At 42.4% G+C, this 16,085-nt stretch overlaps 1 protein-coding gene across 3 annotated transcripts in view; it reads right to left on the bottom strand.

Annotated features, from left to right (window-relative positions):
* STMN3 (stathmin 3) overlaps positions 1-14,889 on the bottom strand; it is a 29,384-nt gene extending 14,495 nt beyond the window's left edge. For 2 of the 3 annotated variants that reach the window (XR_014549209.1, XM_083619248.1), the window contains exons 1-2: positions 14,508-14,889; positions 848-943 (exon numbers count right to left, since the gene is read on the bottom strand). Coding sequence is in view for 2 of the 3 variants with exons in the window: in XM_083619248.1 (XP_083475374.1) it covers positions 848-943; positions 14,508-14,526 (115 nt within the window). In the remaining variant the exon portion in view is untranslated. Of the gene's footprint in view, positions 1-847; positions 2,671-3,182; positions 8,766-14,507 lie in introns of those variants that run through there. The other variant, XM_083619249.1, reaches the window with a different exon arrangement.
* Between the last annotated feature and the right edge of the window lie 1,196 nt (positions 14,890-16,085).

Here is a 16,085-nt window from a genome sequence, read left to right as displayed (position 1 = left end):
GAATCGGAGCAGAGTGGGAACTTACGGGCAGTTGTCTAGCAGGCCCCTGGAACCGCCTTGCTATCCCTTTATCTCCTGTAGAATGGCCAGCCATGTCTTAATTTAACACACATACTCCATATTACGGGAAGCGGGTGGTGCTGTGGGTTAAACCACAGAGCCTAGGACTTGCCGTTCAGAAGGTTGGCAGTTCAAATCCCTGCAACGGGGTGAGCTCCCATTGCTCAGTCCCTGCTCATGCCAACCTAGCAGTTCGAAAGCACGTCAAAGTGCAAGTAGATAAATAGATAAATCTGGTGGGAAGGTAAACGGCGTTTCCGTGCGCTGATCTGGTTCGCCAGAAGCAGCTTAGTCATGCTGGCCACATGACCCGGAAGCTGTACGCCGGCTCCCTTGGCCAATAAAGTGAGATGAGCGCCGCAACCCCCGAGTCGGACACGACTGGACCTAATGGTCAGGGGTCCCTTTACCTTTACTCCATATTACATGCCCATTCAACCACTTCCGAGTGCAGAACTGGCACTTTTATGAGTAGTGCTCATTCTGCACTTGTAAGGAATTGATCTTTTAGTGTGGCAGCAGCTACCCTCTGGAACTCCCTGGTCACTGACATTAGGCAGGCACCTTCACAGTATAGCTTTCAGCATCTGTAAGCCTACCCAGATATGAAAAGTTGGACATCTATTTAAATACATAATTTTATTTTATAACCTACAACTTTAGCTGCTGATTCTATTTGTATTATTTATTTATTTATTTATTTATTTATTTATTTATTTATTTAGGTTAACTTGTTTTTAACCCTGACTTTTAGTGATCAGTCAGGTCAGCAGTATGAGATACTTACCTCCATATTGGTATATGGTATTTGGGTGTGGCTGAGTGTGGAAACAGGAACAGATCAATGAAAGCAGAGAGAGTTCCTTCATTTTCTCTTTGTACGCTAGAAAGACAAAACAAAAAAGCAACAGTGAGCAAAGTTCTAATGGCAGCCATTTGCTATTTTCAGAGGACATGGAGTAAACTATTGACCCACGCCGCAAGCCTGGGTTGTTCTTTAGAGCTATTTCCAGAATCTCAAAAGGAGAAAACCAAGAATGTTTGGACACTTCCACCATAAAGCAAAATGGTAAAAGTAGCTTTCATAGGTAAGAAGAGAGTGATCATTTGAAAGCATCACATGCATCTTTGAGCAGAGTTTTCAAATAGCTACATTCCCTTGTGCCTACAAGAAAATACCTTGTAGTTAGAAAAATGGATGGGTTGTATCCAACTAACTTTTGGTCAGTGCTGACCCACTGAAATGAAAAGATCAAAGATAGTCATGTCTATTCATTTTGGATGCAACCCAATGACACTTCTATTCATTTCCATGGGGCATCTGCATAGGAAATTCATTGTGGATTGTGCCCCCGGGGTATTCATCTCCTTGCTCAGGTAGGCTGTTTTTCTCTTTACTAGAAACAGCTTTCTTTCTGTCCAATTCAAAAAAAAACTGCGTTGTCCTATCCAACGCAATCCACTCCTCCCCTCTCCCATTTTCTAATTGCTCATACAAATCTGATTGCAATTAAAGGTACACTGTGGAACACAAACATGAAGCAGATACGCAGGCCATTGAGAAACATCTGGCTGACGTAACAGGGCGAGTTTTCTGCTTCATCAACTCAGACCCAGGGATCAGGGCAGCATCACAGTCAGCCACTTGCCAGGTTGAACAGTATTTCTTCCTGGGTGAGTAGTTTACCAAAGTCTTCAGACAAACTGCTATCTGACCCATGGAGTGGGATTCCTCAGGTACTTCTCTCCAGCATTAGGCTAGTGGTCTGTTGTTTACCCTTCCTCATAACACAAAAACAAGGAAGAGTAAAATGGAAAGAAATGGGCACCAGAAAGAGAACAGCCAAAATGAGCTAGTCAATGGACAGACAGTTGAATTATGAATTGGTTCTAAATTGCTTTTGCTGAGTGCATGTCTGGGTCCTATACTACTCTTATAACATCTGTTGAAGAGGAGTCCTAATTGGGCAACTTTCCACTTTGCTCCTGACTTAGTGTTTAGTGACACTGCCAGTTGCCAACCCTTTCAAATTGGCATTAGTGTAACAACATGAGGTCCAGCCGTATGGAAGCGGCTCCTGTATCCTTGAGGTAATAAATAAATAAATAAATAAAAAGTTTGTGGTCCAGGGAAGTAGGCCCAAGTCTGCCCCAAGTCGTTGTTTGGTTCTGGACAAGTTACTTTCCATTCTGTAAAATGGGAATGGCAATGACTTACTTTGTGCGGACAGGGAGGGGATTTGCAAGTTTAAGATTGCTTTATCTTTGCAAAAGAAGCAAAGTTATAAAACAATAAGCAAAAGGATATTTTCAGACAGAAAACTGCAACATATAAGTTCAATGTCATAGAGTATGAATGGCAATCTTATGAATGGAGTTCATAACAGGGATTCTACATACCCATAATTAGTGGTGAATAGTCTCTTTAGTAATCAAGTAGCCAAGATAATCTGGGGATCTCATGTCTCTCAGCCTCTATCTACCAAAAGCTGTCAGTAAACCAGAGCACCTGCTGACTGCATCTCACTGTATTAACAGAAGTAAGATAACCAAAGTGAGATGCTGGCAGCCAGTGCTCTAGTTGCTAAGTCCTAAGTCATAGATAAGACACTGTGGATAGGTTGTTGCTGTTGTTTAGTCGTTTAGTCGTGTCCGACTCTTCGTGACCCCATGGACCAGAGCACGCCAGGCACTCCTGTCTTCCACTGCCTCCCACAGTTTGATCAAACTCATGCTGGTAGCTTCAAGAACACCATCCAACCATCTCATCCTCTGTCGTCCCCTTCTCCTTGTGCCCTCCATCTTTCCCAACATCAGGGTCTTTTCCAGGGAGTCTTCTCTTCTCATGAGGTGGCCAAAGTATTGGAGCCTCAGCTTCAGGATCTGTCCTTCCAGTGAGCACTCAGGGCTGATTTCCTTCAGAATGGAGAGGTTTGATCTTCTTGCAGTCCATGGGACTCTCAAGAGTCTCCTCCAGCACCATAATTCAAAAGCATCAATTCTTCGGCGATCAGCCTTCTTTATGGTCCAGCTCTCACTTCCATACATCACTACTGGGAAAACCATAGCTTTTACTATACGGACCTTTGTTGGCAAGGTGATGTCTCTACTTTTTAAGATGCTGTCTGGATAGGTTAATTAACCTAAATAATATATATTCTGTATTCTGAAATCTTGTTCTGAATTGCTTAAAAATTATCAAGGGGAGCCCCCGTGAGAAGTCAGGAAGTTGCAAATTTAACAAGATATTCAAAATCCAAAAATTGCTTTTAGTGTTTGGCTCATCTCTAAAGAGCGTTCTTGGCTGGACACAGCACTGCCATGTGTGACCAGCAAACCAATCCCATCAGTTTCCTTGCTTCTTTTGTTTATTTTTGTGTAAGACACTAAGAAGAGCAAGTGAGTCAGTTGAATATGTATGTGTGTGTCACATGTGAATGTACATAAATTCAGGAAAGAATTCAAAAAAGAACCAAATGCACCTTATTGCCAATGTAGGTTTTAGGGGCCAACTTAACTCATCTGATTCAAGCTTCACGTGTGAAAAACAACTCAGCTGTCTGCCAGTTTACTTTTATGGCAGGCACAATGCATATCAAACCTGCATCTGCAGCTGGAGGCAACATATGAATAATGGATTAAAAAAAAAGCTGGGCTGAGCAACTGTCCCTGCCCCCTACAATCTCCATTTGGGTCTTGTATTTAAAAGGTCCTGCCAAATACTGCATAATCTCAGCTGCTGTGTCTACTTGCCTGCAAGCCCAATGCTGGGGCATCTTTCCGTCTCAGCCCCAGCCTGTCCCCAATTTGGTCTTTTGTACTCTCCTCCTGTCATGTAGTGAAGCCCCCTTCCCCTTCATCAATTAAGATAAAAGTGGGAGGAAGACAAATGCATCCCAGCTGCTGTCAGCAGCCTAATGAGATGAGGAAAGCAGGATGTGTACATCTCCTGGCATTTCAGGCTCTCTAACTCCATCTTGGCGCCAGCGATCAGCAGCAATTAGCCGATTCCAGTCAACACAAATTGAGGGAAGGGAGGAGCCATTCTCTTGGCTTTGGATGTACTGGAGAGTGAGGGAGAAGCCACAGGGGAAGAAAATTGGAGGAGCTTTTGCTCCGAACTCAACCCCTTGCAATTAAATGAAGTTTTAGCCGAGTCTTCCAGCTGGAGCCATGTTTTGTCACAAAGCAGCTTTGGGAAACAGGGATGCAAAGAGCGAGGCTGTCCTTGCTCAGGGCTGCTTTCCCAGAGCCACCTGGCCTTCCCCAATCTCTGCAGGCACAGAGTCCCTGCACAAAACCTATTTGGTCTGCCATCCACTTCCCTTCTGATTCGCAAGCAGAGCTCAAGGCTGAAGGTGAAGGAGCTGTTCTTCCAGCACCACTTCTGGCTGAGTTAGCTGCCGCACAAGCCCGACAAAGGGCCACACTTAATGAGTTTCTACCACAGATGGGTATCATTTCCATGTAAGAAACGCCAAATCACTTTCATATGCATTGTTATGTGTGTTTATTTTTCAGCTTGTACTGTCTGGATTCACTCAGTGTTAACTTTGGCTGAAATGTAGCTCACTTTGGCTTTAATGAGTTTGTATGCCACATTAACAACAGTCACGCACAAGGCACAAACAGCAGGAGATCCCCTCAGTGGCCATGAAGGTCCACTGGAGCTTCATGTGAGAAAACACACCTCTTCTCTTTAGCTTTGATTTAGCACTTATCCACTCAACAATATTTTTTCTCACATTTGATAACACTTTGCCTTTTAACAGCTCTGTGGAAGTTTACAGTATTGTACTCTTTAGCCACCTTGTTCAGGAAAACAGTAAATAAAGTGTTTCAAGGAGAAACTCATCGCATTAAGAGATCTTGTGAATGGTCCCTGGGATAAAATATTATTCAGTAAGGGTATTGGAAAAGGCCTCTAGCATATTGTCAAATCCCAGACGATATCCCAATCAATAAAAAATAACAGTAGCTCCCTTAGTGTTTGGTTTTCTTTGTTTCAAAGTGGTTGGCTACTGACTCACTACATTGCCCAAATGGAATTTCCCTACAGCAAGATGCCCTAAAATCTAGTTAGTCATGTAATGTACAATTTTGTGACAAGATCTGTAGTCACCACTTAAGGGACAGTCTGACCTGTAATTTAGAAGCTGCCCTGAGTGGCTGGGGTAACCCAGTCAGATGGGTGTGTGTGTGTGTGTGTGTGTGTTGTTGTTGTTGTTGTTGTTCTGTTGTTGTTCCTATTACTATACAGTGGTACCTTGGTTTATTAACAACTTGGATTAAGAACACTGCAAACCCTGACGTAGGTGTTTTGGTTTGTGAACTTTGCCTTGGAAGCAGAACATGTTGTGTGTGTTCCATTTGTAAATTGAGTCCCCTGCTGCTTTGGGAAAGCACGCTTTGGTTTAAGAACGCTTTGGTTTAAGAACCAACTTCCGGAACGGATTAATTTCATAAACCAAGGTACCACTGTAATTATTATTATTATTATTAGGTAATCCAAGCCAGGCCAAGTTGCTTTGGAGGTTGTTAGGACCTAAATCCATTGACGAGTTGGTTTGGAGGCTTGCTTCCTTCTGAATCTACAATGCTATGATCACAATTCCCTAAATAACATTGATCTTCACAATCATCCTCTAATGCAAGCCAATATTAGTACCATTTTACAGAGGTACAAACTGAGGCTATTTGCAACTTGCTCAAAGCCGCCCAGGGAAGCTAAATCTGAGCTGGCATCAGGGTCCAGTTCTCCAGGCTCTGAGCAAGACCTTGTTCAACAAGCTACCTTTGCTCTTGCCTTCCTTTGTAGAAGTGGGGTGATTGGAATGCTGTGAACAGGCTATGCTTGCCCCAGGGATGATACAGGTCAACATAATGTGTGGGGAAGTACACAGGAGCCTGATGGAAAACTTAGTGTGCTGATTCTTTGAATATGTAGCCATCTCTAGGATTTGCAGCATTGCAAGGTCAGCTGCCTAAGTTCTGATAATCCTCTGGGGGTATAACTGAAGGCAACAAAGCTCCAGTTCAGAAGCACTTATAGATTTATAGATCAAAAAGTCAATAATGCATAAATGGGGGTGGGGGCGAGAGGACAGGAACAAGGGAGGAACGTGAGCATATGAATAGTGATCCCCAAGGGAAAACACACACATTGCTTTGGAGTCCTTGTATGATCAAGGTAGAACAACGTAAGAACTCTGCTGGCTCTATAATGGGAAATGCATTAATCGTTACTTGAAGAGATCTATCAAAGTCATCTCAAGGGGGAACTAGTCAATAGTTCACTTTTCCTTTAGACAGATGGACACAGTAAAGGCCATCCAGGAAGCTTCTCTGACCTTGCTATTGATTTTCTTTGTAAACCACACAGCTTTGCTGCCTCACTAAGATGCCAATGGGGCAAACTGCTGCAAATGCCTGATTGGTGCAAACTAGCAAAGTGTTCCATGTGCATAGATGCAGAAAATGTGTTGCTTGGTCCTTCAAGATGCTGGGCAATGTACTTGCTCATTTTCCAGCTGTTTCAGTCCAAAGAGGCCTCCTTCATATTTCTTCAGGGTCCTATATATTGCTCCTGCAGCTACTGATGCATTATGAAAACACAGATAATGGATCAGGATCATTTAGTAAACTGTGTAATAAGTAGTAGCCCAAACAAGGTGCTGGATAGACTACCTGGGGAAACTGTACTTCACCCACATTATTGGGACCCATACTACTGGGGAAGAAGGTCCTATTGGCATAAAGGCCCATCCAAACATTTTATATTTTAATTATGAGCAGCTGCCAAACTCCTTCAGATGTAGAGCCCAGACAGCTGCATGGGTTACCTGCACAAAAGGTCATGTGTATTTTGTGAATATATGAAACTGATCCATGAACTCTTAACTCTGATGGAATTCTAGCTTTCTGAGAACCACGACTATCACATTAAAAAATAAAACAAGTTTCTGTCTATGATTACTACAGAGAAAACCTGGATGGTGTGTGAACAATGCCTGGTAAAATATCAAAACTTAGAAGGGGTCTGGAACAGCCTCCCAGTGCTGGCACAGCACACTTTTTTGTCCCCACAGCTTCTGTTCCTTAGTTCCTGCTGTCCATCTGGCTCAATCGCCATGCCTCCTCATCCTTCCATTTCTTCAGTCATTGTCAAGCCTTTATGCAAAACAAGCAAACAAACACATAATTTCATTCTGTCACAGAACAGAGAATGCCTATTTTTGTCTGTACCAAAAGACCCTTTTGGTATATCAAAAAGACATACTGAGGTTCCAAGCTGATAGAGATGACTTAGTTCATAGAACTGTACAGTTGGAAGGGACCATGAGAGTCATCTAGTCCAAACCCCTTTTGCTCCACACGAGGCTCGAACCCATGGGATTAAGATTTTCATGTTCTACCAACTGAGCTATCCCTTCATTCTCAGCCTTTATGTGGCCTTGGTAGAACACCTCTATCTGTGTGCTTTTGTTTCCGTATCATTCCACTTTAAACAATCTATTTGAATTCTTCTAATTCTTTTAGTTCAATAACTACAGAGGTTTTTTTTTAGCATTAGGAACAGACTATGTACATGCCAGCTGGGGCTGACAGATCAAGGTGCGTACAAGGAAGTTGAACAAACCTCGCAGGGGGAAGTGTCTTTGCAAAGTCCAGCGAAAAATGTGCTTCTTCAAAGAAAGAGAATGTCAGCAATGAGTAATAGAAGAATTATTCTCATTTGAAATTTAAGCCAAAGGCTATACTGAATTTGCTCAGAACAAAGATAACTGTATTTGTAACTAAATCCACTGACAAAAACCAAAGCGTAAACTCAGAATACAGGGGCAAAGATGCTCCAGACTTTGTTAAGGTAAAAAAGGAGATGCAGCTCAACAAAACGGTAGTGTTTAGTAGACAATACAGACATGTTCAGACTTCTTCCATCGTTTCCTTTTGTGTGAGATTGTTATAATAAGCCTGTGATAATCAGCAGCTCTTTTAGCCAAAGCCATGCTTAAAACATTTCACCTGTAGAATATTATGGTAGCTCTCTAATAAGGACACATTGGCCATGATCGTGTGACTTATCTTTATCAGCTACAATCTAGGGCAGGTGATTTGGAAACTGAATGATCCGGATTTTTTACTCCCAGGATTGTACTAAGAACTGCAAATTTGAATGATTCTCCCAAGAAGTCTTATCACAAAAGAAACTCAGCTTATCAAATGCAGGGCCCCCATCTTGATGGATGAGGTGCACCCCAATATACAGAAACACCTCCCAGGCCATATTCTGCTCTTAGCAGACAGGACAGGCACAGATCCAACTGTTCTCCAATATCACTGCTGAAGAGATGGTGCCAATGGACAGCAACACATTCCCAGGACTGCCAGGAGTCGTCCAAGTTGTCCACTCAATGCAGGGTCAAACCTCACTGCAGAAAGTGTACTATTTGTATGGATTTCATACAGTAATCAGTACATTTCTGAGGATGTCTTTGCCTGTCAAGGAGTGTTCCAAAAATCTCTGGGGACAAAAGGCAACACTGAAAGGTGGTATGTGTTGAAGGCTCATGCATACTAACTAGGGCCTTGAGCTGTATTGCTCACCCCCTGCTGAAACACAAAGCTAAACAGAACCATAGTCGTGCAGGAGTGGGGGAAGATGAAAATATAGAGTTGGGTGAGTTTATCAAAAAAAGAAAATTAAAAAGAAGAGAAATGACACCACCATTTAACTGATAGATACACAACATGTCCCAAGTGAGCTTGCAAAATAACTAGATATAAAGGAGGGCAGTATTCTTGCACTTTGAATAGTTATAAAGAAAGAGAACTTTTAGCAAGCACAGCCTGTCATACAGGGTGAGAAATCTGCACCTTCCAGATTCTAAAAACAGACCCATCCCAATCCTAATGCTTGAGAGCCTTTAAGTTTAAATGGTGATTTTCTGCATGGAAAACATTTTTACATGTGTACAGTTTACAGGCCACCCTACAACCAAAGTTCTCTGGCTAGCTTAAATGGATTAAAACCAGCAAGTTCAATAAAACAACAGATACAGCTAATACACAACATAAAATTATTTTAAAACACTGAACTTTGCAGTGGTGTATCAATTCAAAACTGAGGGTGGGGGAATAAAATCCTAGAACAGTATTAAATTATAACTTGGTATAAAAGACCTGGGGGAAAGTAAAAAGGTATTTGTCTGCTGCCAGCAGGATATTGAAATAGGTGCCAGGTGAGCCAGGGATGGGGAGGGCCTTTCACTATAGAAAAGGCCCATTCTCTCATAGCCACCTGATATACCTTGTGTTGTCCCAAAGGGCCTGAGATGACAACATAGGACCATGCAGGGCTTTAAAGATAAAAAAACACTTTGAATTAAACAAGTAAGCAGTGAAGCTGCAAAATGCCCCTCCCAGTTAGTATTTGAGCAGCCATATTTTGCATCACGTGACGTTTCCGGAACATTTGCAGAGACGTCCATGTGCAATGTGTTGCAGTAATCCAAACAGGAATTTATCAAGGCATCCATGATATCTCTGTCCAGTTTTTGTAAGGGTGGACACACTAAAACTAAGGTGGGCACATTGAGATTAAGGTAGGCACTAAAAGTATTATTTCCTAACCAGAAGATCAGTGCCTGAAGGGTATGTGATTTAAATCAAAGGACATGGGTAGGATCTACTTGGGAGAACATATGAAGAGCTTGTCAGATCAGGCCAAAGGCCCATCTAGACCAGCATCCTGTTTTAACAGAAGTCAAATGATAAAATGCGTGCAAGCAGGACCTGAGCACAACAGTACTTCGCTACCAGCAATTCCAAGCAGGTTTCATAATCTTTTTAAAGTCATGCAAGCTGGCAGTCATCGCTACCTCTTTTAGGAGTTAATTTCATAGTTTAGCTATGCACTGTGTGAATAAGAACTTCCTTTCATTTTTTTAATTTTTTTTAAAAAAATATTTTATTAAGGGTTTTCTTGTTTTACAGTGTAAGTGTAATGCCTCGTATTTTTTTTTTTCTTCCATGTAACAATTTTACAAATCTGTTTCATTTGATGAGGCATTAGGGAGAGAAGGAAAAAAAAAGAAAAAAAAAAGAAAGGGGGTGGAGGGAGGGGAGATGGATGGGGGTGGGGTCGGGTAGCGGTGTTTCTGTTATGCTTAATGTATGTAGAGTTTGGTGTCAGCGTGCTTGTGTTGTTCACTTGTGTTCCTTTGGTGGTGAGAGAGGTTGGGGTTGGCCTAGGGTGTGATTGTTTGTTTGTGATTGGCTGTGGTGATCTTTGTTTTCGTGTGTGAGTGAGGTGGGTGGGTGTTTTGGATCAAGTTAGCCATATTGATTTGTATGCTGTTGGTGGATTATTGTCGTTGTCCTGTTGGGCTGTGTATGTGATAAAGGGGAGCCATACCGGGGTGAAGGTGTCTTCTTCTGTTTGTCCCCGTGTCAGTTTCAGTTTATTAGTTAATTTTTCTAGTAGGGCTGTTTCCCATACTATTTGGTACCATTGGTCCATGCTTACTCCTGACAGGTCTCTCCAGTGTCTGGTTAAGAACTTCCTTTTATATGTCCCGAATCTTCCAACATTCAGCTTCATTAGATTTACATGGATTTTAGCATTATAAAACAGGGAGGAAAACTCTGTATTTACTTTCTTCACATTGTGCATAAACTTATACAGCTCTATTATATGTCCCCCTTTTCCACTTGTGATTTTTCTAACTTAAAAAGCCATATTGTAACCTTTCCTTATAGGGGAGTCTCTCCAGCCCCTTGATAATTTTGGCTGCCCCCCCTTTTTTTTACCTTTTCCAGCTCTACAATATTCTTTTTTAGGCAAAACAAACAGAACTGTATAAAGTACTTCAAGTGTGGTTGCATCATAGATACCCAGATATGGAAAGGGACAGAAATAAATCATTATCTGGAACTCATTTGTCAGGGAACTCAAGATGCAGGGAGGACTGAAGAATTCCAGTGGTTTCTGAAAAAATCTTTCAGCATGATTCTGAAAGTACTTGTTAAGAATCGCATGTCAGAGGCAAAATCACAGTCAGTCAGTGCAGGGTATGTGCAGACTATTTGTTATTTAAATCCTGAATAATAATTCAATGCAGTACAGTGGTACCTTGGGTTACATAGGCTTCAGGTTACAGACTCTGCTAACCCAGAAATAGTGCTTCAGGTTAAGAACTTTGCTTCAGGATAAGAACAGAAATCGTGCTCCGGCGGCAGCAGGAGGCCCCATTAGCTAAAGTGGTGCTTCAGGTTAAGAACAGTTTCAGGTTAAGAACAGCCCTCTGGAACGAATTAAGTACTTAACCTGAGGTACCACTGTATAAACAAATACCTGGCTGTTATAAACAATAGGTTGAGCCGAGGTATTCATCACACACACACACACACACACACACACACAGAGCGCTTGATATGCCATGTCCACTATGGCTCCTCCTAGTCTCTCCTACCTTCTGAATATAACCAGAGAAGCACTCTCTTTACACATTAGCACAGCAATTACTCATTAGGGAGCCAAGATGGTACTCTACAGATGTTGCTGGATTCCAGCTTGCATTATCCCTGACTGCTGACCATGCTGTCTGGGACTGACAGAATCCAACAACAACATTTGGAAGGAACCACTTTGGCTGCCCTGGTTTAAATATATTAAGAAATCAATGCTTGAAGTTTTGGGGTACAGGAAGGAGCCCAATCTAACGGTTCCCTTTTCCTTCCTTCTCAACCTCTCCAACAACAGTTTTTCATTCTACATTCAACATTGGCTCTAATTAACAGAAAAGTGTCATCCTTAAGTCTGGAAACACATAAGATAGTGAACCAGCTCCCCTTATATTGTGTTCCAATGAGGAATGGCAAAGAAAAACTTATACAACTGAGGGTATTTATTTGAGGTCGTTGTTCCCCTTCTCCACACAGCATATATCGTGGCCAAAAAGCTTATTCATCCTCTCTGTATAAAAACTCAGCATTTACTTGCATTAGGGTTGCCATACTTCAAAAAGTAAAAACCAGGACACCCTAACTTGGCAGCCCTAACTTGGATGGACCTGTCTCTTGAATTCCTCAACCAGCTGCTGGTCTGTAGCCACAGGAAGGGGACCAGCAACTGCTAAACATACTATGCATTCCATGGATGGGCTGACCAGAACAAGAGGCATGCATTCACTACACAATAAAAGTCCCATGGGTTTTTCAACATATGGTACCAAATTAATTGATAATTCTCAGAGAAGGTCACAGCTATTAATTCCCATCCAAGTACTGAGGGGATCTGCGTGTACCATAGGTGAACATAGTGTTGTGTGGCGTTCTGCTTTCAGTTGGGGGAGAATGTTCAAGAAGCCGTGGCCTTGTTGAGCCAAGGGACTGTCTGGGACTAAATGCAAGATGTTTGCCTGAGCAGAATCCTTTGGCACAGCTCAGCCGCCACTGCAGCTGAGCCTGCACTGAGCATGTGCTGTTGCTTCCCCTGCTTGCTAAGTAGAAGTGATACTATTCTGGCGAACGGAATATACTTGGGAAGCAAGAGGGACCAAGGCACAGAGAACCCACTCCTCTTCCAGCTGTGGAAAAGGATATACAGAAATCTCTTGAGGCACACATAAAAACACAGCTGCCCTCCTTATCTTTCTTCAAGTGTGTTCTGCTTTTATGAAACAGGGTGGAGCAACCAGGCAAGATGAAAAGAGAGGGGACACACAGTGATAAAATCTCACCTCTCAGCTCTATGGTTTGCATGTCTGCAAACAAGGATAACAAGCTGCCTCAAGTTCTGGTCCACCCTTCTCTTTGTCTTCTGCAAACACCTTTCTTCTTTCATCTCCTTGATCACACTCCTGTCACCCCAGAACCTCTGTTCTTTGACATCAGTCTTATGCCAAACCTAATCCAATTGGAATGGGAAAAGGATCGGAAATAGACCTCCGAGGCAAACTGCTCAGCTTTAAAAGCTGCGTCCCACTGTCAGGAAATTAAAATGTATGGTTGAGGTGGGAGGGAAAGGGAGAAAGTACCATATTGTTTCAGAGCACCATATGGGGAAGGCACCTGGTACCCAGACATGTCATTCCCCCTCCCAACTCCTTCACAGCAGGGCTCTTTCAGCCTTCTTTGAGAACCCTGACCAACCCTGACGCTGTCATTTATTTAATTTGCACTGGTTCTGCAATAAAATAATAGGAGAGGAAAACACGTCCAATAAAAAACATTGTGCAATATTTATTCTCCAATAAAAAACATTCCTAGTTTTACCTTTGCTTTTGCTACCTCTGTCTCTCCCATTCAAACACAATGCATTCCCTCCCCGCCCCCCAGCACAGATCAAACACATTCTTTGCAAAAGGTTTCTGGCAAATTTCTTATCTCATGCAAAGCTGGCTCTGCACATCCTCAGACAGGGGGACCCATCACATATACCTCCCCTTGTATTTTAAAAGGAAGCAGCTCAGAAAAGGAGCCGCAGGCAACACAGGGATGGGCAAGCCCAGCGAGTACAGCAGGCAAGACAGAGCTTCTCCACAGCTAGTTTTTTTGTGTTTACGAAAGTATATACATACATTTTTCTTCCCCCCTTTCTCTCCATCTATAATGGCTTTCCTTCATTTTCATTTTTTAAAAATTCAGTAAATAAACATGACCTGTGCCTCAATTTATAAAAGGTTTAAAGACCAGTAGTGAGTGGACATCACAAGCCATCTATTGTCTATGTAAAGAGACAACATGCTTCTTCCCAGCCAAATTCCATACACTTAGCCCCAGCCTTTAAAAAGAAAAAAAGGAGAAGAAAGATACATGTTTAGGGACTAGAAAGCAGGTGGATGCACACACAAGTGATGGACACACTGTGAGCAAAGCTGTTCCTTCACCTCACCTACCAGGCCTTGTAACCTGGGAGGGCAACAGGGTGCAGCTATGCAGTGGTGTCACAGCCCCTGCAGGAAAGGATTGTCTAACAGCATTGGGTTTCATTCAGCGCCATGGGCGGACCACTCCCTCTACAGCAGCTGCTGGCTAAACAACCTGCCCTGATTCTACTAACCCAGATGTACAATTATTATTATTTAAATGTCTTTGCCTCTTTGTTCTTTTTATCCCCTTCCTTTCTACCACTGCCAATCTACTTTTACAGAAACTGGGTTAAAAAAATTAGACAAAACACAACCACTCAGGTAAAGGGATTTTTAACCGTATGCATCAGAGAAAAAGAGATGATTTGAAAACATGTATCAAAGCCTGGAAATACACAATTCTGAAAGCAAGAGAAGACAATGATGCCTGCCCGGCTACCATCTGTATAGCGTTGCAGACAAGCCCCACCTTGAAAAGAAGAATGGAGAATAACACTGATCATTGCAGATGGGTTCCTTCTCAATGATGCAGCTGCATATAAAGAGGGGGGAAAAACCCCTTGCTTGTTTTACCTGAGACGGTGCTGGCCATGATGGTGAGATGGGTAGTGGAGAGGATGCTGCAAGGGAAGATGCAGAGGCAGAGAGGCAGGAGACTGGCTTTTCTGCTGAAGTGCTGCAATGCTGTGGAAGAGAGGAAGGTCTGACTCAGCTCTAGGGGGCTGTGGCTATCCAAGAAGGGAGGAGAGAAAGAGAAGGAGAGGGGGAGAGGGAGAGAGGCGAAAGAAAGAAAAGGAGAAAGGGCTTGAAATACAGAAAATGACTTCCCAGTTCAGAATATCAATGGGCCTCGGAGGGTAGCTTTTGATGCCCAATTCTTTTACAATGTCAGGAGTCTGAGAAGAAACGCAGAGCCTGTTAGCAAAGGGGATAGTTAGCAGACACGCCCAAACTGGAGATTTACCTCCTCCCTTCTCTTGTCTGACATGTATAGTCTAGAAATCAGCTGTTTCGTTTTATGTTAGGGAGTTGAAAACAAAATGTCAAAATGCACAGAGTGAACTGAATTTAAGAGATAAAAAGCTTTGGGAAGCGCAGACATTCACAATTTCGCAGACCTATTTGAAGGATGTGTCTGGAATTCAAGTTAACCTAGCACGAAAATACCAGCTCCTATTCCCACCTAGGGTTGCCATTTCACAAGCCTAGTACTCCAGTTCACAACCTAGTTAAGCTACAGTACCTGAATTTAACCCCACTGGCATCACATGATACGTTTCTTTACATTTATCACTGTTACATTTAAAACAATGTCCATAGCAGGATTGAAAGCCGAAAGCCAAATCAAGGAGTACTGTTTTTAAAATTAATGCATACTTTGCATATTCTCAGATATGCAAATAAACATATTATCTTTTCCACCTTTCATAAGTCAAACATTTGGAAACATGCCATATATCTATATCTATATCTATCTATATATATGTATCTATCTATATCTATACACACAGTGGTACCTCGGGTTACATACGCTTCAGGTCACAGACTCTGCTAACCCAGAAATATTACCTTGGGTTAAGAACGTTGCTTCAGGATGAGAACAGAAATCGTGCTCCGGCGGTGCGGTGGCAGCGGGAGGCCCTATTAGCTACAGTAGTGCTTCAGGTTAAGAACAGTTTCAGGTTAAGAACGGACCTCCGGAACGAATTAAGTTCTTAACCCGAGGTACCACTGTATACATATATCACTATCTATATATCTAATCTCCATATATATATATATATATATATATATATATATATATCCATATATACATCCCTTTCTTCAAGGAGGCACAGTGGGGCATGAGGATTTTTTTAATTAAATAAGCCATGGCAGATACCATCTTTTTAATTCCATCAAATGTATTAATTCTCATCTATCATCACATTGTTGTTGTTTAGTCGTGTTTGGCTCTTCGTGACCCCATGGACCAGAGCACGCCAGGCACTTCTGTCTTCCACTGCCTCCCGCATCATCACATTAATCACCATGTTTTGATCAGCACTGCTTTCTGATAAGTCTAAGAATCAGGACAGCTGTATTAGTAGTCCCAACTGTCAGCATCAGCCCCATTGCACCTGTGCTGAGGGAACTGCACTATTTGTTGAT

This window comes from Podarcis filfolensis, assembly GCF_964270895.1.
Source record: "Podarcis filfolensis genome assembly, chromosome: 6".
NCBI classification, from domain to species: Eukaryota; Metazoa; Chordata; class Lepidosauria; order Squamata; family Lacertidae; genus Podarcis; species Podarcis filfolensis.
This window is presented reverse-complemented; position numbering and strand designations above follow the sequence as displayed.